General features: G+C 37.3%; 1 protein-coding gene and 1 long non-coding RNA gene across 5 annotated transcripts; both read left to right on the top strand.

Moving 5' to 3' along the window:
* Positions 1-411: 411 nt before the first annotated feature.
* LOC127640204 (uncharacterized) lies at positions 412-8,773 on the top strand. 3 transcript variants are annotated; one of them, XR_007970080.1, is made up of 9 exons: positions 412-459; positions 1,204-1,382; positions 1,519-1,646; positions 1,822-1,892; positions 1,991-2,503; positions 2,846-3,027; positions 5,519-5,682; positions 7,045-7,174; positions 8,699-8,773. It is a non-coding gene; the product is annotated as an uncharacterized LOC127640204 (long non-coding RNA). The 3 variants fall into 3 exon arrangements; XR_007970079.1 differs by having other exon boundaries at positions 412-580; XR_007970078.1 differs by having other exon boundaries at positions 412-839.
* A 423-nt stretch (positions 8,774-9,196) lies between these two features.
* Positions 9,197-26,413, top strand: LOC127640197 (annexin A2-A-like). 2 transcript variants are annotated; one of them, XM_052122636.1, is made up of 16 exons: positions 9,202-9,268; positions 9,921-9,971; positions 10,332-10,572; positions 18,842-19,661; positions 21,197-21,257; positions 21,614-21,704; positions 22,449-22,543; positions 22,643-22,756; positions 22,871-22,961; positions 23,050-23,129; positions 23,293-23,352; positions 24,349-24,442; positions 24,860-24,955; positions 25,442-25,500; positions 25,689-25,811; positions 25,967-26,413. In XM_052122636.1, the coding sequence occupies exons 5-16, from the start codon at positions 21,207-21,209 to the stop codon at positions 26,024-26,026; spliced, it is 1,014 nt and encodes a 337-aa protein (XP_051978596.1). In that variant the 5' UTR covers positions 9,202-9,268; positions 9,921-9,971; positions 10,332-10,572; positions 18,842-19,661; positions 21,197-21,206; the 3' UTR covers positions 26,027-26,413. The 2 variants fall into 2 exon arrangements, 1 of the variants encoding a protein (XP_051978596.1); XR_007970076.1 differs by lacking the exon at positions 25,442-25,500 and having other exon boundaries at positions 9,197-9,268.
* The last annotated feature ends 1,437 nt before the right edge of the window (positions 26,414-27,850 follow it).

Genomic DNA, 27,850 nt, shown 5'->3' with positions numbered 1-27,850 from the left:
GAGAAATGCCTTTAGAATTAAATTATTGGGTCAGTATACAAGGTCACAATCAAGAAAACCCAGCTAAAGTCACTATAAAATCATGTTGGGAGAAAGAAAAGCTGGAAGTTCAAAGTTTTGGATGGAAAATACCTAAGATATCGGAAGAAATGTAAATAAATAAGACTCCTAAACAGGCAACAGATGTTACTTTCAGATCTGAAAGTGGAGATTTAGAGTAGAAAAAGGACTTAAATATTGATCTGTTTCTCATGTTGTTGATATTAAGGGGTGGGGGCACATCGGATCTCGGCTAGAACCGCCACTGTAGATCAGTCAGGAGATACATTGTATTTGTACTAAGCGATTCATTGCTCCAACCAGCAGGTGGCAGTAATGCGCCTTTAGTTTTATGCCAACCGCCATAAAACATAATAAGAAGATGATTCGTATTTACGCTTTGTTGTTGTTGTTATAAAGGTACGTTAACGTGCGAGAGAGGTCTGAGTGAATCCCGAGACTGCACATCGTAAAATATAACATAACACTTTTTAAAAATCTGCCGCCATGGCGTTAAAATGGTAGGCGAAGACACAATTCTGTAAGCAAACGCGTTTTATTTTTAAATATTAATATAGTTGTATGTGTGCAACATGACAGGTTAGAAAACAGAGCTCATAACACTTTGATAAAGTTATAACTTTTAAAGGAATAGGCCTATTTCAGCTTGCTCTGGACAAGTTGTGTCTATACTGTTATAATAGTCATCAGGGATGATGCTCCTGTCACAATCCTGTTGATGTGTTTGACAAATTCACTTTTGCACTCACCATTAAGGAACAGTATGCTTTTTTACAAAGGTAAGTGACTTGGAGAAACACTGCTTGCTCAGTGCCCAAATGTATCATAGTTTCCGTATAATAACCAGTAATCATAATAATGGTATTTGTACCGCAGTGAGACAGATCCATTATTACAATGTTATTTGTTGAAAAATCTAAACGGATCCCTTATTTGCTGTAGTTTTAATTAGGTGAAGTAAGGTTCCTGACATGCCACCTTATAGATTTAGTGTGAATCTGCAACAGTTTGCCAGAATACAGTGACCCTGCCCTAATGTGATGTAGATCTACAAACATTAGCATGAGTATTAACATTGGAATTTTTTAATTGCCTTAACATGATCATATATTATTGTATTATTTGTGATAATTTCCTTCAAAGCCCTGATGTAAACAGTGAGGAGACAAGTGAGAAAAGGCCAGATGGACCCTCATCAGAACCAAAGACTGTCAAGAGTGAGAAAGCAGATTCAGAGCTCAGCCATGAATCAGTTGAGCCCATATCTAAGAGCAAACCATCTCAAACTGATGTTAAACCCAACCCTGTGAAGACTAATACGAGTAAGCCTTTCCCTGAGCCAATAGTGCCCTACCCCTTCTTTTCCACCCTTAATGCATATGACCGAAGGGCATATCTCAGCCTGCTCAAGACTATATAAGGCAGTTTTCATATAGTTAAAGCTTTCTCTCATTGCAGCACATCAGAATATGCTGGAGCGTTTGAAGAATGAGGTGGGACAATTTATGAAGTACGTTCATGATGTTTCTAGAGCATGTGCTGATGGGTACAACTATATGCCCTCGGGTGGCACTCGCTACTCTGAGGTATTGTTGTATTTATTTATTTATTTATTTATTTAACTATGAAAATAATCTGTCTGAACTAAAAACATTATGAACTTTAACTTTTTTGATTATTTTTTTTTTTGTTTCTTTTTTGTGTTTTGTTTGGTTTATTTTTAGGTAATTTTGTGATATTTTTGTACATTTTCCCAAACAGGAATATTTCACAGAAATTACTGGCTTGGCTGGAGGAAATGCAATGTAGTTATATATGCACTTCTTGCAATGGTAGATATATTTGTATCTTTCATGGTTTCCCCCTTAAATGTGTTATATATGATATATAGTTGTTTATCTTATCTATCTTAACTGTGCTTTCTTCTCAGGGTAAAATAGACATAATAGAGAAAACAACTGATGGCTGAAAACACCAAGCTTGCTGTTGACTATGAGATAGTTTCATCTGTTATTCCACCAGCTAATAACTTCCACCAGCTAGCTGTTTATACGCTTTAAGTATCTGTGACTATGTGATTGTTTATTATGCAGTCTAGCATTCTGTTAAATCAATCCTGCAACTAAAGCTATGAATACATTGAACCACTAGAGAGCACTGTCACACTCAGTTTGAATTACTGTTAATACTCCATGACAACAGACTAGAAGAACTGAAAATAAATTCCAAATTAGGTAAAGCAGAGCTCTTGAGTCTGAATTTTGAGCTTTCTTATTTGTTTCCAGGCTATTAGCACTGACTGTAATGCAGACAATCTCAGTGCTATATACGAGCCACATGTGTGTTTATCCAGAGAGGCCTTTCTCCAGCTCATAAACAATGACTCAGAGTTCAGTGAAGCATGTTCAGCTGCCTGTTTGTGTCAAAATGAATCCTACCAGAGGTGAGAGCTCACCAAGTGTCAGTATTAACCATGATGTTTGTGGTCTGAAGCCAGTTGCGCTGTTCTTTTACATTTTGAATACCACCAAAATTTGCATTAGCCCCATCCATAGCCATTGATGTTTAGGTCATTTTATTACATGGACATCACCACCAAATTTTAATAGAGGATAATGCGTGAACTTTAACACTTCACAGTTGTCTGATGTCAAATCTTACACTGCAGCACACTGTTGTAAACAAGACAACTTGGTGTTTTTTCAGAGACTGCTTTATTTTAAGTCATTACAGAATATTATAAACAAGAATAGTCCCTCACAGTAAATACTGTGTTTTTTAATAGGCAACAGTCAGAGTAAGACTGAAATTGATCCTCTTCTGCTGAAGCCAGAGATGATCTGGATAAAGAGAAGTCTGCTGTTTCATGAAGAGAGTGTGAAACTGGCACTCAAGAGGACAGTCTCTCGCCCAGTATTTTTTCTCACTACAGATGACCTCTCTAATGAAATTGACCCACCACCTGAGGTAAGATGAGCTCATTAAAGGGAAAGTTCCCTACCCAAAATGTTAAATTCTCTTATCATTTACTCACCCTCATGCCATGCCAGATGTGTATGGATTTCTTTAGCAGAACACAAACAAAGATTTCTTTGAAAAATATCTAAGCTCTGTAGGTCCTCACAATTCAAGTGAATGGTGATCTGACCTTTGTAGCTCTAAAAATCAAATAAAGGGAATATAGAAGTAATACATATCTTCAGAAGTGATATAATAGGTGTGAGTGAAAAACTGAATTTGTTTTTAACAATTTAAGTCATTTTTTATGCTCAATCTCCACTTTCACTTTCAGATGTGAAGGAGATGCCATATTCATTTAAAATTGGTTTATAGGACAATAGTTGCAGTTATGGTATTTTGGCATAAAACTTTGGTTACCAAGGGACTTTTTAAGGAATGCATCTATTAAAGAAATGAAAATGTATCTAACAGTGAGTGGAATATTTAAGATATAATACTTTATATGTATAAATTATAAGTTATACTTTACAGTGTTGGGAATGTTGCTCAAAATAAGTAATCCACCTAAAATGACTAAATACTGCTTTTAAAATGGTAATCAGATTTTCTGATTACTTCGTCGAAAAAGTAATCACATTACTGATTATTTAGCTTTTAAATTTCTTTTTAATGTTTTTGTTTTTTCACTCAAATTCAGAATAATGTGTATATTCCCTCCTTTTTCATTGTTGCACACCCTTCAGCTGTCATAGAAATGCAAACAGATGTACCTATGAACATGTGGATTCATATGTTAAATGTATTATAGATATTATTTTAGAAATATGCATAAGCAATGTGCTTAAAGATAATTACTTTAATGGGAATTCAGTAAATGTAATCTGATTGCAAGAATTTAAAATGTAACACATTACACTACTTTTTCAGACTTAAAAATAATTTGATTACAGTAACTAATAACTATAATTGTATTACAGCCAACATTGATGTTTAATTTGCTTTGCCCGGGAGAAAAGCTCCAGAAATATTGTTGAATTTGATGATGCTGGCATGGATTTTGAGGCAGATTTTGCAGACCTGGAATCATTTGGGGAGTCCTGCAAGCCCAGTAAGAAGATGAAGGAACAGGATGAACCAAAAACAGCCTTTACAAATGCAGCTGAAGCTTCTTTTCAACATACTTCAAGCCCCAAGAAATGAACAAACTCTCTAGATCCAACCAAACCAAAGACAATCTCAACTTCTAAAGAAAATCCTGCAGAACTCCTTGATTCTACAGCGGCTGAAATCCATGAAGAGTCCGACTTGTCTTTGACTGATGGAGAAAATGGTGTGCTCGATAAAAGTTCTGTTTCCAAAGAAGAACGTGTGAAGAAACGTTTAGAAGAGAAGATGGAAGTGCTGCCCACTGTTCAATGCCCCCCTGCCAAGTGACCAAGAAGAGTGATGAAGACAAGTTGGATCATAATTCGGATTCTGATGATGACCGACTGGTATAGATCATATTGGCACCCCGTCGAGACCCCAAACCAGATGATTGAACCATGTCCAGAAGTGTCTTCACCCTAAGTACTAGACCCAGACACATCAAACCCTTTGGGCAAAGAAACAAAGAAGGGTGTCAAAAGGCAGAGGATTTCTGGGGAGTGTGATCAGCTAGGGCAGATTTTTGCGAATACAGGCTGCCATGTTGAAATACACTCCGAGCAAGAACCACTGAAAATGCAGGTCACAGAAGACAGACCTCCAGAATACCGAACACACTCGCTGGTCAAACCTGGCGTCACTTCATACCTAGAGTCCAGAGAGGGTCAGGGTGAGGATGGCACAATGTTGACCCCCGTTCCTGTGCTTGCAACCACTCACTCATAATCAAAGATTACTCAGATTTCTATTCATAAGCATTTAAGTAAGGTTTTCAAAGCATTGATTTGCTTGGTCATCTCTTCTGGTAATATAATTAAAGCATCTTCAGGCCACCTCCAAATTTGTGTAAAGATACAATTCCCCTTTAAAATACATTGTTAAATAATGCGATTCTGACTAGAAGTAGACCGTTATATCGGTTTTACCAATTCATCAGTGCTGATAGTTGCTTTTTGGTTATTATTATTCTTCAGTGTTCCTCTTTGGCCAGTGTTGGAGGATCTACAGTTAGAACAGTTTGGTGCTGCAGAGTAATAGTGGCCTTTAGAGGTGAAATAAATCTGTTATCAGCCTTTCCATCACCTTAGTTATCAGAATCTGCAAAATCCACTATCCGTTGACCTTTAGCTCTACCTTCATTGCTGTCTGTTATCAGTGGTGGCTCTGATGTGGCTTTGGTTCTGTGAAAATGAAAGACAATTAGTGTCATGTAAAATCTATGCGAATGCTACATAAATAATCTTTTTTTATAGCATGTATTTCACTTCAGATATGGCTTTTGTGCTGCATTTACATTGTAAAGATGGCTTTATGGGAAGGAATCCAAAATCTGTGTCTGTTTCACTTGCAGGTCTTCTAAAGGAGGCAAGTGCAGAAGATTAATTAGACTGTGATACTCCAGCAGAGGGCAGCGTTCTGTACAAACTCTATGTGTTCAGCAGTGTGCACACACCCACCCGAGACACAATAGAGAAGGACCTCAGATGAGGTGGACCCATGATGTTTGTCTATGCTGTAAGTGTACTGAATATTTGTTTTGGCTCTGGTTGAGGGATACGCCCAAGGGTCTGCTTTTAAAGTTGAGGGCTTGTCAGACACATCAGCTCCTGTGTAATCACTCTCTTTTTTTATGTTGGCTTGACAAAGCCAGCATACTGTTATTTTTTTCTCAACTTTGTTGAGGGTTATTTCTAAATCTCTAAACCAAGACCAACATTTGTAACACTAACTCCTTAGAGCTTTGGCACAGATTTTCAGACTATTCTGGAATAATGGTTTTTGCACAGCAGACTATGAAAAATCTTACATTTGACGTAATGTTGAAATGGACCAGCGGAATGCTCGTTAATTCAAACACCAACTTTCAAAAATTCAAATGTAAACAAACCCACACAAGGCTTTTAAACTGCTTTAAGACTGTCTGTCTGTCTATCCTTTTTCTATCTATCTATCTATTTATCTGTCTGTCTGTCAGTCACCTATCTGTCTGTCTGTCTCTGTCTTAGTTTATGTAAGCTAGCTAGATATTTACCTATCTAGTTTATATTTGTCATCTCTGTCTGTCACTTTTCTCTTCTATTTTCCTACATTGGGAGTCCCATTTTACAAAGTTTTACATTGCAAAGTTGCAGTGTGAGCTGGGCAAAATATTATATTCTCATTTTAGAGTACATTCAGTTGCAAACCTTAAGATTTCAGGCCTATAAAGTAATCGGCTATGGTTAACCCAACAGCGAAAGAAGAAGGTGGTGTACTGGATAAAGAAATGAAGAACAATACAACCAAAAGGTTTAAACCAAATATATTAATAGAATATAGTTCTAGAATAATTTAGGTAAGGCTTCTGGCCAATTAAGGAAATGCTTAATGCATTCCTGGGAGGAATTTGAGAGAAACAAAATAATAATTTTATATATATAAATACTTTTTCTCTCAAATTCCTGCCAGGAATGCATTAAGCATTTCCTTCACTCTGTGTGCCAGAGCATGTCTGTAAATTCAGACCTTTTAAACGTCTTACATTTCTAAACCTGTCTGTCTGTCTGCTATCTATCTGTCTGTCTGTCACCTATCTCTTTAGTTTATATTTGTGTCCCGTCCCCCCAACTACCTTTCTTTAAAAACTCTACTTTCCTGTTCAGAGCGGTATCTACTGCTTTTAAGTCTTATCGGTGTATTAACAGACTCTTTCCAGTCTGTGCAACACAATCACAGGGCAGAATTTCTTGAAACAAGAAAGCACAAGGCGGTAAAATCTTCATTTTACTTGAGATCGGCTTCTGGTCACATAAATAACCGCCTACATCTCTGTTTTAACAGCACAGTGACTCATAACTGCTGTGTGAGTTAATGATCCTTGAATCTGTTTTCATCAAGGCCATTCCAGTGCATGTCTTAACCAAGCTGGAATATCAGCTGTGCTACGGAGCCAAGATTCTGACCCACACAGAGGCCTGGCTGCTGTGGGCCGAGAAAATTCTGCACTCCTGTACTGTGTCTTTCATAAGTAAGAGACCTGGATTTTTTTTATGTCTGCCTAACATCTATTTTCTTTATTTTAGTCATTTAGATAAACTGTCATGAAAGGTAAGGACTTTTATAATGACTGAATCTGTTTGTGGATTATAGAGGCAGTTTAAAGGGATGGTCCACTAAAAAATGAAAATGTTATCATAATTTACTCACCCTCATGTTGTTAAATTAAACATTGAAATACAGTATAAGGGCTTTTTACTTTACATGATACCATCAGGAAAGATTAAATCTCAGTTTAATATGCAGAAAAACAGTAAGTATGAAATAGTAGGATTATTTTCTTGAAAAGTGTAAATAGTGTGGCTTTGTGGCACCATCAATACATTGTTAATTGTGTGTTGATGCAGAAATTACACACTTCTCCTTTAAAGACCCATGATATTTACCAGCAACAGACTATACCGACTATATAAATATCTTTTGGATTTCTAAAGTACCCATATTTGTCTTTGAGTGTTAGTTTCATTAGAAGTCATCACAAAAGAGAACTTCCTGCAAACACCCAGGATGCCTCTCTCATGACTCACTGTTTGTAGCCAGAGTTTCCATAGCTACCAGTATTTCAACTTTGCAAGGGCTGCAAAAGAATGCGACCACATTTTTGTTAGCTTGGTGAGGGTATACGGGGACTTGGATTTCACCATCAGTAGAGAAAGAGGAAATGGACACAACCTTGCTTCTTTTCTGTAGATACTTTAGCCAAACTTCTTAAGTGAAGTTTTTGTATAGTACAATAAGCTTCATACAGAGTCTAACATCACACTAGACTGAAGGGGTTGTTCCAAAATTTATAAAACACTTCCTACTGTGAAACGCCAATGGAAGAGTTTAGCAGATTGTCTGAGCTGCTCTATATCCTAAGCTTTCTGAAGAAATATGTTAGGGTTATGCGAGGAAAAGACTGAATATAAGTCGCTATTCATTGAAAATCTTATATTGCTTGGAAAAGAGCATCAGGTTTCATAAGGGTGAGTAAATGATATTTCTTATTTGAATAAACTATTGCTTTATGAAGGCTCATAATATGAATGACAGCAGCTGGTGCCTAAAGGTAAAAGATTGAGATTCCTCTAGGCTTAGAAAAATAATCTAGTCTTTTCTTTGGGTCTAGGCCTGGATCCAGCCTTAGACATAACATAATGGGCTGGAATCCTAACATGGGGGTTTTGTACATATTTCTGCACAGTTCAAGATGTCTCTGTACATTTAACTGAGATTGCATGCAGCCTTTAGAGGCAGATTAAAGCAGTAATAATTCCTAATAACACTCCTTTACCATGGTAGAATCACTGTAATGCAAGGCCTAATGTAAAATCATAAAATTCCATAAAATCATAAAATGGCTTTTCAAAAAGATGCTAATGTTGAATGAATCACTAAAATTCACAATAAACATTTCTTGCCCCAATTCATATCTTGTATTAGCTCAACCCAAGGCTTTTTGCGGTTTCTAGCTATGTAGAAATTGGCACATAACAGTGTCTCTCTTTATCAGATGAATAAACAGGAGTGGAGATCATTTTCTTCAGGGACGAACTTTGAATGACACCAGTGTGAAAAATGACGAGGCAAGTATTGCAACAGACAGACACTGTTACATTGAGCAGCTATAACAACATTGGGAAGTTTCTCGCACAGAGATTTTATGCTACAGTTTGTGGCATGTCCTTTCAGCTTGGTTTTCCTGGGCTTGATAGCAAATCTGCATTCACCTGTTGACATTAATTAAGGCTTTGTGAATTCTTTAGCATTTGGTTGCATTACAGCAAATAGGAATGAATCTTATCACTTATGACTAATGAATGAAGGTATTATCAGATTATGCTGTTCTATAGATATTATAGATTACGAGATTATTATAAGAATTGAGCAATCTTTCCCATCCTAATTGTCAAATACTCATTTGGGAGGATTGGCATTTAACGGCTAGCTTTTTGGAAGATGTTTTGACTTTGTGTGTGTGTGTGTTTATATGTGTAGGTCGCATTAATGCACACACTTCAGAAGTGACTCAGATCCAAGAGCTGCAAGCTGACTGGATTCAGAACACCACCTGTGACTTCAAGTGAGTGAGTCTGTGGACCTCGAGTGTCTTTGTACAGGTCTAGGTAGATTACACATTGGGCGTGGGGGCGTGGTTGTTTGTCGGTCTGCGGGAGAGAGAGAGAGAGCGGTAAGGCTTGCCACCTGGTTTATAATCAACAGTATCACCTGTGTCTTGTTATAGTGATGCGAATAGAGACATAAAAGGAACGCAGAGTACCCAGAGAGGGAGAGAGAGAAACCTGCAGACAGATATTCGACCACGCCCCCACGCCACAGGGTACAATCTAATTGTAATGCTTTATTGCATAAATTCTGTGTTGAGACCATTTTGGTCTGTTCCTGGTGTGTTTGTAAAGTTTGTAATGTTGTGATTCATCTCAGCTAGTTGGTTTAGTTAATTGCTAAGAGCTCTTTTATGAAGCATTTTATGAAATCCCTATGGAAATAATGAATGGGAAAAATAAGTCCGGAACCAAGTGGAAGAGGGCGGGCACGAGCTCTATTGTTTTACACAATATTGTGAATCTGCCAAGTGGACAAGGATATGATGCCATGAATCTCAAAATGGCTAAATATCTGCCAAATAAAGGCTATTTCTTTTCTACCACTGATCAAAATCTCTCCAAATAAGTTTGAAGGTCTTTTAATATGATTCGATATTTCCTTTTCAGGCCAGCTAGATGTTTAAACACGCTCTACCACTTACTGAAGAAAGTCTCAATGTGAGTTTTTCTTTGTCCTTCACTTTTTAGATCTAGTCCTCCATTTACAGAATGCAACATTTGCGCTTGCTATTGTGATCTTCAGCATTGTCACAGCCAAAGAACTGCAGTTCGGCATTTTTGTGGTGTAATCCGTCAGTTTAAATCTTGGTGGTTAGTTTACGTCGTAAACTTGACGACCTAGTGGCAGGTTGTAATACTAAATGCACGGAGATACATGAAAAGAACATGTTGGCCGAACCTTTATGTTAGAAAGCTTGTGTCATCAGCTTCAAATTCCCATTCACTAAATGTGTTATTTCATAAAGAAACTATCAAATCTGTATAAATTTGTGCTAATGTCTTTTAACGCTTCTCTAGGTTACAGGAAGGATGATACCTGCTGGTCCACAAACCACGCAAAGGTTTTGTGACCATCTCCAATGCCAGTGATGGGGACAAACCCTCTCGTACACTCTACCACCTGCATAATGTGCACTGTGGACCCCCTGCTGTGCCATCAGGTGTGCCTTGGGTTCCCCTGGACTGCGCACATGTGCTGCCGTTCCACCAGAAGCACAACAGACCACCCTGGAACTTTCCTCCACTCCCACCCCCTCAGGTATTACTTTTCTGTTACTTGGCTGTGGTGCAGTGTAAAAATGATATGATGGTGTATCCCAAGAAGTGTTTATTACGGTGCAAAAGTATTTACAGTTCAAATATTTACATAAGTATAAACAGTAACTACAAAAAAAAAAAAATTGCATCAATGTGCAAAAATGGCTAAACCAACATATGGCCCATGTCCACAACACTGTTCCATTAACCTCTTCTCAAAATAGAAAAAAGAAAAAGCCCTGAGCTCTATCAGTACACTTTTAAAGGGTAACTAAACCCTAAACCAACTTTTTTTAGTTAATGATCTGTAAGAATGGGGCTTTATTAGTACTGGTCATTGATTCAAGTGATTTTTTTGACATTTGTGTATAAAGTGTTTTAATTCTACAATATATGATGTAAAAACGTCTGAGTGCTGCCCTCTTCAGGTTGAACGGTGGCTACTGCAGTTGAATTTTCCTATTGGCTGTTTGCGGTAGTTCGTGACGTAAGCGGTGAGAGCTGACGTAAGCAGGTTCCAGCTCACCACGCCCTTGGTACGAGCTAGACACTGGCCCCATTCTCCCTTGCGCGCCTGCTTCGCTAGCATCGTCGGATGCCGATCGCGATGCAGGAGTTAAAACCGCAGTTTGAGCCAGCGGCTCGAATTGATATGGCTCCGGCCCTGTGTCCACAGACAATTCACCCTCCTCCACTTCAGGTGAAGGTGGGGGAGGAAAGTCCTCGACTTCAAAAGACCGCTCCGTGGCAAAGCTACTTGCGTCACTTCAGTCACTCTCCATTTTAGAGTCTGACAGCAGCTGTCAATTAATCCGTCACTACGGGTCTCAGGTGCACGCCCCCTCCGCGGTTCGTCCCCTCTATCCCCGCTGGGGTCTGCCCACTTTTCCAGCATTTTTCAAATATTGCTAGTGGGTGGAGTCAGACTCTGAGCAGGGGTTTAGTTACCCTTTAATAGGGTCTAGCTCCTGCCTTAGAATGAACCAATGTGGGGGGAAAAAAATAAACAACAATTACATGTTTAAACATACAAAATGGGGCCTAGAATATCAGGCCACCCAATATGCAACTAGTCCACACAACAATTGATAACAGAAGGGAAATAAATAGCAAAACAAAGACAAAACCTGCTGTTATAAAAGTTCCCACTCTGACAATAATAATTAATGGTATAGCCCAATTGGATCAGGAGAACTGTTTGGCTATACAGCATGTGAACCAGAAAATGATCAGCAGGTGGAATGATTGTGGAAATGTTATATTAAATAAAGGTAACTGACATTTGATGAAATGTTGTGGCCTTATTTGAATATGTATCTAAATTGTACTGAAAAGAAAACAAAACCCAGAACACAAAACCAACTGGCACAATGACTTAAACACCACAAACAATCACAAAACACATATCTGATTTAAAAATATTGTAAATGCCGGCATCAATCAGTGTATGTGAGATGTGCATGTGTTTGTGTCAAATGTTGATTTGTAACGTCATCAGGTTAACCTGTGACATACACCTTTCACTCAAAGATATCCATCCACACACAAAAACACTTATACAGCCAACAATATACTCTTATACTCTAAGCTGAGACCTTTCCATGATCTTCTAAAATAGGGGTTCTCAACGGGGGTGGTACCATTCAAAGGATGCCAGGGGGCGCTGAGAGCAAATTAGTAGAGAGGGGGGCGTTGGGTTACAAATGAGGGGTGTTTATCTTTCATAATAATCAAATCTATAGTCAAGTTCCTCTTTGCATAAAAACTTTTATTTAGACTTGGAGTATATCAGATGGTTCTCGATTATACGGGTTGCTATGCATTTGTACCACGGTTCATCTGATTTTTTAGACCAGCGCGAGTGCAAAGAAGGTGCGTTTTTTCTTTCAGACCGGCCAGTATGGGGGCATTCTTCAAAAAAATGTGGCGAACCACTGTTCTAAAACAATATTCCTGCACAGAGTGTCCACACCCATCTGGTTTTCAGTAAGGCAGATGCTGTAGTCATGCCGTTAATCTGTTGGAGTAACAATTGATAGTGTAATAGAAGTTAACACATTTTTGAACCAACTTTTGGGTTTTTCACTTAAGTCAGCTAGCAAACTAAATGATAATTATCAAAATGATAATAGGCCATGTTGCAAAAATGAATACACCCTGCTGAAAGTTACTATATAAAACTTATAAATAAATAGAATATTTTCTGGTGCTAGTTGAGGGATAGACATAGTTGGTTAAAGTGTGAAAGTTTGACTTAACCCATTGAGTCACTCTCAGACTTGAGTCACTCAAGTAAATGAAGAAAGAAAATGATTGAATTGCACAAAAGGGGACAGTGGTACAAGATCATTAGCAAGTCACTGTTACTTTGTCAAAACACAGTAGCAAAAGTGATGCAGAAATTCAAAAAGTATGGACATGTGACAAGGTTACTGAAATGTTCACACCTTCACTGTAAACTTTCACCTCATGATGAGAGATTTTTGCTTGGACTTGCCAAGCACGTGCCTCAGAGCTGGCAAAATCTGTGGGAAGCCAAACTGGATTGACTGTTTCATCTCACACAGTAAGACACACTCTGCAAAGAAGTGGAATGCATGGTGTCAGCCACGCAGGAATGCACTGCTGAAGCCAAAGCATAAAAAAAGCTTGTTTAGCCTTTGCCAAGGCCCATATTGATAAAGGTGCCGACCTTTGAGAATCTATAAGCTGGTCTCAAGAGCCCAAATCTTATTTTTTTATCCGATGGAATCAAAAATGAAGTATATATGTATGTGTGTGTGTATATATATATATATATATATATATATATATATATATATATATATATACACCAAGGCTGGTCTGAGGGCTTGTAGGCCTGTTGTAAGGCAGGTCCTTACCTTACATCACTAGCAACAGCGACGCCTATGGGCACAAACCCACCTTCGCTGTACCAGACATGCCTGGAAAAAAGTGATCTTCACTAACAAGTCATGGTTTTGTATCACCAGGGGTGATATTCGGACTCGGGTTTATTGTCGAAGGAATGAGCGTAACACCGAGGCCTGTATTCTGGATTGGGATCAATTTGAAGGCGGAGGGTCCATCATGTCCGTCGGTGTGTCACAGCATCGAGCTTGGTGTCATTACAGGCAATCTCAATGCTGTGCGTTAAGGGGAAGACATCCTCCTCTCTCATGTGGTACCCTTCCTGCAGGCTCATCCTGACATGACAATGCCACCAGCCATACTGCTCATTCTGTGCATGATTTCCTGCAAGACAGGAATGTGAGTGTTCTGCCATGGCCAACAAAGAGTCCAGATCTCAATCCCTTTGAGCACGTCTGGGACATGTTGGATCGGAGGGTGAAGGCTAGGGCCATTCCCCCCAGAAATGTCCGGAAACTTGCAAGTGCCTTGGTGGAAGAGTGAGGTAACATCTCACAGCATGAACTGTCAAATCTGGTGCATTCCATGAGGAGGAGATTCACTGCAGTACTTAATGCAGCTGGTGGCCACACCTGATACTGACTGTTACTTTTGATTTTGACCCCCCTTTTGTTCAGGGATACATTATTCCACTTCTGTTAGTCACATGTCTGTGAAACTTGTCTTAGTTGTTGAATATTTTTATGTTCATACAAATATTTACACGTGTTAATTTTGCTGAAAATAAAAGCAGTTGAAAGTGAGAGGACGTATCTTTTTTGCTGAGTTTATATATGCATACATTTACAAACATGATTAAAGTTTCGCTATTTTTTTTTTTCTCTCAAATATTAAGATGTACTCCATTTGAATGAACAAAATGTGCATTTTCATATGTTAAAATATGTATATAAAAAATCAGTCATCAGAGTCTAAAGGGGTCATCTCTGATTTGTATTTGTTTCTTTTGTTACTTAACTACTTGCATGTTAGTTACACCACTAATATTGTAGTATTAATATTCTAACTAACTGTTTCACTCCTTATTTTTTCTTTAAGAGATAGTAGTAAAGTTTATTCCAAATTACTTTAAAAATTATATGAATTACCAATATTTCTTTTTTCAAGAATTGAAAAATATTTTTTCTGTCTCCGATGGTTATAAAACAATTTTAAACACTGAAACTGAAAACATATTCATCATAGTCGAGGTGTATTCAAATAACTGTTTTGTATGGTTTGCATTTTATATGTTATTTTTTATAACTTAATAGATCCAGACCAAAAAAATAAAACAAATGACACATAATTGGCCCATTTATCTTATTAACTCTTCAGGTAGTTTAATCAGAATTATCTTTAACATACTGTACATCTATTGATACATTAGAGGAGTATTGTTGCATTTCCTGCATTCTATCCACACTGAACACAAAACTAAAGCACAACAGGGCACAATCACAGCCAGTCAGGACATATTTGGTGTTTAATGTACAGTTATGAGGATCTGAATTTTGGACCAATGAGAGTTCACAGTGGGCAGGGCTCCCGTCCCAATGCTGCAGAAATAGAAACCATGATGACAGAATATCCTGTCGCTTTTTGTGGTTGGTTGAAGAGATACCGTTGCGTTTGGTAAGAACAATTTTGATTGTTGTTGCCTTTATGGGCTGGTCTAGCATTTCTCCTACTCGAGCATGTGCTGGGACATGCCCTGAGCATATCATACACGTCTTCCTTTACATTCTGTAACACTCTTAAGTCATGCTACATTCCATTGGTGCTAACTGAGTGGACTCATAAGGGAACATGACTCAAAAAATTGCATTGAAGGTTAGCATCGAAAAATGTATGCCTTAACAATTTAAAGCACTCCCAAAAGCTTAGAGCTGTTTGTTAGAGATTGTGCAATTCCATTGAGCACAGGACTCTAACTGTCCTATAGAAGCATGCCCATGCATGTCCCAAGGCATGCTAGGACTCTGCAGCCACATTTGCAATGTCTGCTGTGTGAACAAACCCAAGAGACAGATAAGAGACTTCAGTTGTTCTGATATAGATGTTTGCATGTGAAAATGTATGTGTGTATGTATTGTAGTGAGATACTAACTTGACTTGACTTGCTACTCTTTGAACATGGAGTGTGGTACTGCAGATGTTGGTATGACAAATTGTTTATTATGTAGCACATTTGTTAGTCATTTGGGCCTAAAATTTTTAGTAGTTTAAGAGTAGCTGGACTATTTTGAAATTAGTTTTTTCAGTAATAAGTAATATAGACGCTAGATAGGTTAGACACGTATTTTATTATTTTGCCAAAAAAACAATGATGTGATGAATAAACGCATTTTGTTCAAGAGGTCGACCGATATTGGATTTTGCTGATATATATAGTAGAGAGAATTATTTATTTCAGCTTTTATTTCTTTGATCACATTCCCAGTGGGTCAGAAGTTTACATTCACTTTGAAATTGTTTAACTTGGGTCAAACGTTTTGGGTAGCCATCCACCAGCTTTTCACAATTAGTTGCTGGAATTTTGGACCATTCCTCCAGACAGAACTGGTGTAACTGAATCCGGTTTGTAGATCTATTTGGTCAGATTGCTTTTAAGAGTTCTGCTCTCAAATTTACTTGAGATGTTGCTTCAATATATGAACATAATTTCCCTTCGTCGTCACCCCAAAACATGATGCTGCCACCCCCATGCTTCACTGTTGGTATTGTGTTCTTCGGCTTGCAAGCCTCACCCTTTTTCCTTCAAACATAACAATGGTCATTATGGCCAAAATGTTCAATTTTTGTATAATCAGACCAGAGGACATTTCTCCAAAAAGTAAGATCTTTGTCCCCATATGCACTTGCAAACTGTAGTCTGTTTTTTTATGGCAGTTTTGGGGCACTTCTTCCTGGCTGAGCAGCCTTTTAGGATATGTCGATATAGGACTCGTTTTACTGTGGATATAGATATTTGTCTACCAGTTTCTTCCAGCATCTTCACAAGATCCTTTGCTGTTGTTCTGGGATTGATTTTCACTTTTCGAACCAAACTACGTTCATCATTAGGAGCCAGAATACGTCTCCTTCCTGAGTGGTATGATAGCTGTGTGGCCCCATGGTGTTTACACTTGCATACTATTGTTTGTACAGATGAACGTGGTACATTCAGGCATTTGAAAATTGCTCCCAAGGATGAACCAGACTTGTGGAGGTCCATAATTTTCTGAGGTCTTGGCTGATTTCTTTTGATTTTCCCATGATGTCAAGCAAAGAGGCATTGAGTTTGAAGGTAGGCCTCCACAGGTACGCCTAAAATTGGCTCCAATTAGCCTCGCAGAAGCTAAATTAGGCTTGACATCAATTTCTGGAATTTTCCAAGCTGCTTAAAGGCACAGTTAACTTGATGTATGTAAACTTCTGACCCACTGGAATTGTGATGTAGTCAATTATAAGTGAAACAATTTATCTGTAAACGATTGTTGGAAAAATTACTTGTCATGCGCAAAGTAGATGTCCTAAACGACTTGCTAAAACTATAGTTTGCTAATATGAAATCTGTGGAGTGGTTAAAAATTAGTTTTAATGACATCAAGTGTGTGTATATACAGTGTATGTATGTATATATATATATATATATATACATACATACAGTGTATGTATGTATATATATATATATATATATATATATATATATATATATATATATATATATATATATATATATATATATTATACTTTTTTCTTCTTCTTTTCTAGAGCAAATGGTTTTCCTAAAAATGAATGTCCACATGTGTGGACAGCAGGACTAAGTTCAATTTTGATGGGGCGGCTGTGGCTCAGGTGGTAGAGCGGGTTGTCCACTAATCGCAGGGTTGGCTGTTCGATTCCCGGCCAACATGACTCCACATGCCGAAGTGTCCTTGGGCAAGGCACTGAACCCCAAGTTGCTCCCAATGCCTGACTAGCGCCTTGCATGGCAGCTCTGCAGTCATTGGTGCGTGAGTGTGTGTGTGAATTGGTGAATGAGTCACAGTGTAAAGCTCTTTGAAAACCGTTAATGTTAAAAAAGCGTTCTATAATTCCAGACCATTTACCATTTATTTAAATGTATGTAATACCAAGCTATATAAAGTTGATTATTTTATTTATTTTCATCAAATAGTTTATTATGTGTACAGGAGTGTTGTCTATTCTTGTTTTTGAGACGTTATAGACTTTACAGCTGATTTTCTATAAAGCTGAATTAATAATTATTGTTAAAAGTAATGGCCAGCATCATCAAATAACTGCCAAACATGTTTAAATACAATTTTGCATTATCAAATTCTGATTCTATGTACTGATTATCATTGTCTGAACGTCATTGTAACGGGATCAATGGAAAGGAGGAGGCGAGAACCGGCTTTTCAATATAAATAATAGTTTAATGATAAACTTAAAAGACAACATAAACACACACATGACGGACATGTCCGTGAACTATCTCTCCCGCACGATCCTCTGCAGTCGACCTTTATCCCTCACGGAGGGATAAAGGTATTAAATAGCCTAATACGGGAACGGGTGTGTAGGATCACGACACGGCCCCGCCCTCCACCCTGCCACAGTCATGTTGAACATATTTCGAGTGAATGCACTTAGCTGCATAGAAAGCTAAAGGATGCACCCTTGCTCCCTATTTAGTGAATGACTTCACCTCCAGTGTGCTTTCTGTCTGCTCTGGTCTCAGAACAATTAGAAATGCACTTTATTTTCATCCTAACTCTGTATAAAACCTCTGAAAGGATATTTTTTTAGCTTTTGCATGAATTAATCTATTCTCAGTGTGAACATGCATAGTAAATATATGAGAATGCATTTACTAATGTTTATGAATAGAACTGTATTGTACAGTGATAACAAATTAAAACAATAAACAGATTGATATTAAAATGAACAGATATTTTAAAGCGGCATATCAAACAAAACTAGAGATACTACTCTTTACAACCAAACATGTTTCAATCCAAAAACTTAGAGGTTTCTTACCAGAGGCACTTTTTGAAGGCACTCTTCCTGGAAATCAATGTCATGCTGTTATGTCAAGTGATGCAGTGCGCCAGAAGTTAAGTGTTAAACTTGTGACTAAATGACAGTGTAGAGTCTTGCGAACAGTATTCAATCAGTTTTATTTAATTTAAATTATGCGTTGAGTATAGCGAAGCCAAAGTACAACATCAATACATACCTACTTGAATATCTTAAATTGAATGGTAGGAAAATTCCATGTTACGGAATTTGCGTGTTGAATAAATGCATTAAATTGACAGCCCTAAATATAACTCTTAATTTTAATGTTCTTTTTCTCTCTTCTCATACAGGCAAAAGATCGGAAGGGGCCACATCAAGGCCTGGGAACAAAAACTGCACTCAGACCACCACAAGAAACCAGCCTAGCAAGAGCATTTAAATATAATCAATCATCAAAGAAGAAGAAGAAGAAAGGAAACCATCTGAAACGGAGACAGAATATGGATGAGAGCATGCGGGTCAAGCTGATGATGGACTTGGAAAAAAAACTGACCGAACCGATGAAAGTGAAACAACCTTATATTAATTTGTGGACTTCAATTGTAAAGAACTTGTACATTTTATTCTTTCAAACAAATTCACAGGTTTTAAGGGGATATCATGTCTTACATCTCTGATGCCTTCAAAACCTAACCAGATGAAGGCATCTTAGTTTACAGGAGGTTATGTAAATATTGGATTCAGGCGTGCCTTGATCATTTCCTATCTCCTTATACAGTTAAATGCAGTCTTTTTCAGGTTTCAGACGAGGCCTGCATCTACCAGTCTTTTTAGTACATCCATTGTTTTAATTGCATTCATTGTCACATATGTACCACATCCTTAAATTCCATCATTTCAAACAAGAATCCATGGGCAGCAGTTTCCAAATCCCTTTTATGTTCCGAGGTTCAATAAACTCATTGTGAAATCTGTCCAGACCACGATGTGGATAAAGTGAATGGGGTGTGTCCTAGTGAGGAGGAGCCCACCTCCATTTGCAGAGTATGGAAGGAAAAGATTCTTGGCATTGTTGATAAGCACCGCCTCTGGTATTTAACCACCACACCCATCTAACACTCCATAGCAGGGACTATTCTGCACAGCATCTTTTCTCTGTTGGTCACCAAGGTAAGTTCATTCATAGTTCTTTTTTTGAGGAATTGAATGCTTATAAGAAGTTAGACTACTTTAAAAGAAGTTTCATATATAAAACTTAAGGACAGGGGTTCTGACAATCTATTTAAAAGATCCATTGCTTTGAGATAAAGTTATTTCCTGTAACAGTGCCACTTTAATTTGCTTATAAAACTGACTCCTAGAGATAGACTCCTTTTAAACTTCTCAGACTGCTGATGTGTGTTAAAACTCTCACCATTTGTCAGCGAGACATGATTGAGACATAGATGTCTATGGATGTGCACAGACTTTTTGCTGGGATTTTACCCAGCATACATTCACATGGGTGTGCCTGTTTGCCTGGTTTTAGCAGTGGCCATTTTTCAAAATGACTGTTTACTTTGAATCTGTTATGGTCTTATTGCCTAGCAACTGCAGCATGGTGTGTAGAACTAATAGCATTTTAAATTGTTTAGATTCTATGTCTTAGAGGAAAACCAGCAAGTTTGTCAAGCATTGTGAGGAGGTTTAGGGTTTTCTGTTATTAATTATAATGTTGTTGAAGGCTTATGATTTACTGTAATATACAAGCCAAAGTGTGCAAAACTGACCGTGGGCATATCAAATATGTTTAGTGTAACAAAAATCTAAATAAAAATGAATTGCAGTCCAATCAGGTAGAGAATGAAAAAATCAGGTATTTTTGTTGCAATAGCTTTGTCTTGTGACTCATGGAAAAATGGCATTATGACAGCATGAGGTGACTAATGTTTCCTTAAAAAGCAAGCAAAAGCAAAATGGAGTAAATTGCTGTTCTGCTTGTGAGCAAGCTTGCCCACTGCTGGTACTGCATATTACATAACTCTCAAGCATGTGATAGTGAGACTCTGAAAGTCTGATTTATTAAGTCTGAGTCTCAGTTCAGTGTAGGCTGCAGCAAACAAATGCAATTAATACATTAGCTAATCCACACAGTAAAGCAGATATCACTCTGAGTAATTATTACAGATTAATTACATGTAAAATGTATTTCACATTAAACATATTTTATGTTGATTATTTTATATTACTTAAAATTACATTTATATTACTTAAAATTACATTTATTAAGTAACTTCATATAAAACATACATTAAAATATTAAATACTATTAATAATGTTTGAATTAGAATATAATATTATTTATAATAATATTTTTTCTATAAATTAATTATTTGTACTATTACTTGGATGTGTGTGTGGACATGGTTAAGTAGTTTACAAGGACTTTGGTAATTACATGGGTATTATGCTATAAATGTGGTATAGGAGGACATTTCTAGTATCCCCATAATTTAAATCACTTTAAGGTTTAGGGGTAGGGTTAGGGGATAGAATCTATAGTTCATAAAGTATAAAAATCATTATGTCTATGGAGAGTCCTCATAAGGATAGCTGCACTGTGTGTGTTGATGTGTTGGCAATATAGTATGTGAAAGATGAAGTACTTATAAACTGAATATATTGACATATTGGAGTTTGTTAATAGGTGTAACTGCTCTTTACAGGACATCAAGGATGGCTTTGGTTTCTGAGTTCTTAGGTCAGCTCACTCTGAATCTGGGTGGTGTAAGTATTCATACATTAATTTTCCATTTTGAAAATGCTAAAACTATATTTTACTGTAAAGTGTTACAACATGTGAGTTTTGTCATGACCAAATGACAGATTTATGTTGAATAAATCAATGCCATCTACACACAAATCTTTATATAAATACATTTTTTTTTTTTTTTTAAATCAATTTGATGGAACATTTTAAAATTCAACTGCGTAGATAAACACAAAAATAAGCTAAAGTGTTTTTGACTGTATGAATAAGTATAAGTATATTTATTTTTATATAAACCTTATATAAAAGATAATGAGAAATATTCAGTTTGAGTCCTATCAAATTCTAATATTACCATATTGTTCCACCCTAGGGGGAGCCCACATACCCAACAGTGGTGCCAGCGGGGGATTTTGACCCTGATAAAGATGCCGCCAGAATTGAGACCGCTATCAAAACTAAAGGTAAAAGAGTTCAACAGCTGCCCTAGAATTACAAACCAAAATGATGTAAGAGGGTCATTCATATTTTTTGCCAATTTCCTGTCTTGTTAAAGCCTGTAATTTGATAAAAACCCATTAAACAAATAAGAGACATTCAGATTTAGTTGAGAGATTTGCACCCATTCTTTGTGTACCATACCCCATAATGAAGCTTAAGTTTACCACAATGAGCATTATTTGTAGGAATGAGTCATCGTCCTGCCTGGAAGAGTTTGAACCACATAGGGATCATTTCCAGGCCAACACCTCATTGCAGCACACAACCACATTACTCCTAGTCCATCCCTTTATATACTGTTTTGCTTTATAAACTCACATAACATTCATGAACAGTGACTATTATATCTATACATTTAAAGGAAAAACATTTTTCTATGTTAAAATTATTTTTTAAATCACAGTTCAATGTACAGTTATAAGTAAGTTATTTGTGGGTTGACTTGTCAAAAACCAATGTCGCTTTCAAAACATTGTTCTTTGTTTGATAAGTTTGGCACATCTGGCATAACCAATGGTGTGAGTTTGAGACAAAACTGTCTGTTTGTCCATCCATTACCATTTTTCAGAAGGGGCAGTGTTTGGGAAGCCTATTTGGAAACGATTATTTTTGCAATTCAGTTTGAAGCCACTAGTGGCGCTAAAATGACACACTTCACCTATTGCCTAAATTGGTAGCTGGATTTTTAACAATGAAAATATTTTTAGGGGTGGATGAGCAAACGATAATTGATGTCCTCACTAAACGGACATACAACCAAAGACGAGAAATCGCCTTTGCATATGAGAGGACAACCAAGAAGGTCAGCAAATAAACAACATACAGCACTTCTGTGTTTAGCATCTCCAATATCCATCCTTTACCGATTCCTGTAATGATGCTTATTCATCACATTCTTCAGGATATGATCTCAGCCCTAAAGGGGGCACTGTCTGGCTCACTGGAAACAGTTATTCTAGGCCTCATGAAGAGCACTGCACAATATGATGCCTCTGAAATCAAAGCCTCCATCAAGGTATTCCAAGCTCTGATGGCATTATTAATTTCCCCAAATGGTTCTAGTGGAAAACTCTATTTAATGTGCACGTGTCCTATTGTAAATCATTCTACTGTATGTGTGTGTTCGCAGGGTCTTGGAACAGATGAAGAGACACTGATTGAGATTGTCTGCTCTCGAAGCAATCCAGAGCTTGTAGAGATTAAGAAAGTCTACAAGGAATGTGAGTGTTGTTGGTCTCTGTAAGTACAGAGCTCTACTGAATCAACTATGGTTGTATTGTTTGGATAAACCTGTGTGTCCCATCACAGTGTTCAAGAAGGACCTGGAGAAGGATGTGGCTGGAGACATTTCAGGAGAATTTGCTAAGCTACTGCTAGCTTTGGTTGAGGTGTGGCAAAGGTCTTTTTCTCCCATAGATGGACAAAAATGTATTTAAATATAGAACATGTAGTACAATCTAAAGTCTATATTAATAGTCAGTCATGATCTTGATTTCTGTCTATTTGTCTATTACTAATTCACAATGGACACATGACTACATTCCACATCAGACCAAGAGAGATGATCCTAGCTCTATCGTCGACAACCAGAAAATCGACGATGATGCCAGAGTACGTTTTTGTGGTTTATTTCTCTGTATGCTAACACAGCATTTCATAACAAGCTAATAAATTAACATCTGGATTTAATTTGCTGGTTTAGCAATTCCTTCTAGAGCTTTCAAGATGCATCCTGCAAACTTGGTAGAGACATTCAGACTGTTCAGACTTAGGCCACATCCACACTAATCTATTTTCATTAAAAAACTCAGTTTTCTGTTTCCTAATGATATTCTACTGCATTTTCGATTCACTAAATTTTCAGTGGAGGAAAACGGCATTCTGGATGAGTGGTGTAAAATTGCAAATTCAAAGCGTTTTCAATCAAAAACGTATTAGTGTGGACGTGGCTTTAAGTGGGCTATATCTTTTCTAACTGCTCTGACATGTGCTGCATCCAAATATACATACTTCCCTACTATATAGTCTGTCAAAACCAGACTGCCAATGGAGGAGTAGGTCCAAATCCTCAGTATTCATAAAACAGTAATCAAGGAACACCAGGTCAGGACACTTTACAATTCCATAATGCCTCAGAAGCTGAGACAATGTCACATTCAAAATGCTGGATTTAAAAAAACACAGGCGAATCGTGAGAGTGCTATATATAAACCAAAAAATACGTTGTTCCTTGGGAAAAACATGCACATCAAACAGATGTATGGGTGATGTTCGTGTGCTGTCAGGGTACTGTTTTACCAGCCGAGTAGTGAGTCCTTCATCAAATACATTACATATTGTGAGAGTACGTGGTTTCTGATGCAGGGCTAGTTTTCCCAAAGCAAACAACCGAAAATCCCTCAAATCCCATAAACTTCCATTGACAATGTTTAAACGGTCCAAGTCTTTTCAAACTCCAACTGTCTAAAATTCAAATGTAACCAAACACGCACAAGACCTTCAAACTGCTTTATGTAGCTCACTCTATCGCTCTCTTGCCAGTCCATTCATCCATCCAGTTCGTATTTACAATTTGATATTTTATATATTTTAACTTCTTCCATGCAGGCCCTGTATGACGCTGGAGTCAAAATAAAAGGCACAGATGTAAAAGCCTGGATCTCCATCATGTCAACGAGAAGTGTTCCTCACCTCCAGAAAGGTTCTAGACCCTTTTAATCCTTCCTATCTCATTATACAGTATAGTACTTCATACGTCATTAAAGGTGCTGTAAGCAATTTTAGCCATTCTAGAATTTCCACAAGCTGACCTGTTGGATTAACCATCACGAGCAGGAAAGGCGCAAAATGATTGACAGGCAGAAAGCATCATTGTCCGTGGCTCACGAACACATTTTTTGTTTGCTGTTTACAGAGTCTAGAGCTGTCATAGAGACTGGTGAGGTATCTCATGACACTTATTTCGTTAATATCTTTCAGGGAGTTGTACCATTCACAAAAATCACTTACAGCACCTTTAATGTGTCTATTGGTGGAATGAATTTGCCCATTGGTACTGAGGCACAGAGCGGGGCATCATGCGTATATCCCAAAATAAGGTTTATGTTTTCTTTTGCAGTTTTTCAGAGATACAAGAGTTACAGCCCCTACGACATGCAGGAGAGCATCCGGAAGGAGGTGAAAGGAGATCTAGAGAAGTCCTTCCTGACTCTGGGTAAGGCTGCATGAAACATTATGAACTGTCTACATGCAGTGAAATGAAAATGAATATATGAAAGCATACAGTATCATATAATGTTTATATGTAATCATATAATGCCTATATTATTTGGGGGGTACCTCCCCCCATCCCCCCCTGGAATCCACGCCCTTGCGCTCAGTGCAATCTTGTTGTTCTTCTGATACTATTCATTAATGTTCTTTAAACTACAGAATGTTTTTAAGATATAGGCCACGTCCGCACTAAGTTTTCGTTTAAAAAAAAAGAAGCAAAAAATACAAATTTATTTGGCTACTTTATGCATCCCATCCACAGTAGACAGGTGTTTTCCTCATTCGAAAACGAAGACTTTCGTAAAATGCTCTCCATTGCACATGCTCTGGAAACGATGATGTTAGGAAACTGAAAACTTTTTAGCTGGGGATTTAAGAGTTCTAAAGGTAACAACCAATCTAATCTCGCCGTTCTCTTCTCCATTAGTTCAATGCTTTGAAAACAAACAGCTCTATTTCGCCAACAGACTGCTAGATGCTATGAAGGTAAAATGTGTTCCTCTAACTTTGCTTTCATGTTGCTTTTTTATTCTTTCATAGGTTTGGAAGAATGAATTCAAAAGTTTGCCTCTTTGTAATCTATCTGCTGATGTTGCAGATGGGTTGCACTAGGGTTTCATCAGACGGCACGGTACTCTTTTAACTGTCTATATTACGTATTTTCTGTCTTTTAGAGCAAAGGCGCAAAGGAAAAGTTGCTGACCCGAATCATGGTGTCTCGATGTGAGGTGGACCTCAAAAAGATCAGACAAGAGTTCAAGTCACACCACGGGAAGTCTCTGTACCAGACCATAGCTGTAAGTTTCAGTAACGCACAAATGACCAAATGTTTGTGACTGGCTAAATACCATGCTTCATTTGGAGGCAGATATTCCATAAAACAAAGGGATTTGTGTCCAAACTTTTGGCCAGTTGTTGTGTTTGACCTCTCTGTGCTGTGGTTTTCTGTTAGGAGCACACAAAGGGAGATTACCAGAAAGCCCTGTTAAGTCTTTGTGGAGGAGACGACTAAACTGGACCATCACGGCTCCCGGCAGTCTCCAGGAAGGCTCACGAGTAGGATTTGAACTGTGGAGGGCTAGACATAGACATCTACTGTGCCTGGCCTTAAATGTTGTCCCTACCCTACTGCAGCTTTAGAGACAGGCAATCAGTAAACATGCACTCGCTTAGACAAGAATTAACCATGTGTTATCCATTACGAACCATTGCTCTTTGTAAGATTCAAAGTTTCAAACCCCATCTAGTGATAAGATCAGCAATTAAGTAATCTGTTAATGTCACATTTTAAAGTGCTTGATTGTCACAAAATTACATATATTGTACGGATATGGGCAGAAATTAATTTCGTTACCCTATTTTCTATGCTAAGAAATAAAAAAGTAACACAATATAATAAGTTTGTTACAAGTTGTTTTAGAATGAATTGCTGCACTCAAACAAAAATATTTGAGCCTATTTCAATGTCATAACAAAATTCAATCAAATTGAATTGTCTAATTTTTACCAAGTTAAATTAATACAACTTAAAAACAATATATATTTTTTATTTTTACTAGTTAAATTAAATTTGATGGAATGTTTTTATGAAATTGAAATGCATAAATCCTAAAAATATTTTTTTTGAGTGTGTGTGTGTGTGGTGTTTTAAATCTAAATGTCGTTTGATTTTAGGAATATGTGATTTGCTTTTACTTTCCATTTTTACGTTTTAGTAAGATTATGCTCATTGTGCAGTGGCCACAAAGTATTTGAAATGTATGAATACCATTGCATTAGATACAGTATCAAAATATCAAACCAAGTGGCATCTGTAAGCATATGATCTTTTCTTGTAACTAACTTCACTTTCATTTTTTTACTAGGGTTATTTTATTAGCCAATTACTTTTAACAAAATGGTCACAAAGTGCACGTCCCAGTCGAAAGTGATCATCCCTCAGCCATATATTGTCTTCGAAGACTTCACCATCCACTGCGAGAGCTTTGAAGAACTGAAAACTGTGGGGCTCAAAAATAATGCTCATTCAGAACTCATTTTAAAGTGATTTTGATTTTATTTTTTTATTTTTTAAACAACCTATCATGATTGCTCTCCATTGCTCTTCATTTATGCCATTTGGAATGCAGGGAAAGTCTTGAAGTCAGTTTCCCTCAAGTTCACATAGGTGAAGTTCATCACATTTACTATGTTCTGTAGTTTGACAACCAAAAAGTGTCTGAATACTTCATTTTGAACTGTATTTCTGTTGATTATTTGAGCTTATTAAGCCCAGCTTGATGAACTGTACTTGTGCTAAATGTCTTTAAATGAAATGCCACTTGGTTTGATTTTTTTTTTATCTTATGCAATGACATTCAAACATTTTAAGTGTGGCCTAAGTGTTCAAATACTTCTTGGGAGCTGCCAATTGTGCATTGCATTATTTAGTTTGTCCACTAGAGGGCGAAAGAGCCTCAGCGTCTGTAAATCCAGACAAGCGCCGGAAACCATCTATCGTTTCCTGTGGGATTGCTTTGATCGTTATTTTTCATTTAATAACAAATACTTAATGTTTGATCTCCAGTGAAATTTACATATTTTATCCCTTTCTTAATTTCAAAACAAATTAGATAGTTGTTACTCACAAATAAGGGAGCAATTCTGCTAATGTTTTGATAGTCCTCTTGTGGTGAAATTAAATATGCTTTAGCTCAAAATATTACACATCATGCCATGGTCCATACAAGTCAAAATGTCACATTGTCATATTGAGTACCAGCCCTGTTACACATCATAACATAAATTAATTTGAAAACACTTTCCCTGACTGTATACGTGAGGGAATCACACACAG

This window comes from Xyrauchen texanus, chromosome 49, assembly GCF_025860055.1.
Source record: "Xyrauchen texanus isolate HMW12.3.18 chromosome 49, RBS_HiC_50CHRs, whole genome shotgun sequence".
Taxonomy (NCBI): Eukaryota; Metazoa; Chordata; class Actinopteri; order Cypriniformes; family Catostomidae; genus Xyrauchen; species Xyrauchen texanus.
This window is presented reverse-complemented; position numbering and strand designations above follow the sequence as displayed.

Excerpts from the sequence above, each read along its gene's own strand:
- LOC127640197 (XM_052122636.1), top strand. The coding sequence starts at position 21,207 with ATGGCTTTGGTTTCTGAGTTCTTAGGTCAGCTCACTCTGAATCTGGGT. Across the intron at positions 21,705-22,448 it reads GACCGCTATCAAAACTAAAG|GGGTGGATGAGCAAACGATA; the intron begins GTAAAAGAGTTC and ends AAATATTTTTAG. Across the intron at positions 22,544-22,642 it reads ATGAGAGGACAACCAAGAAG|GATATGATCTCAGCCCTAAA; the intron begins GTCAGCAAATAA and ends CACATTCTTCAG.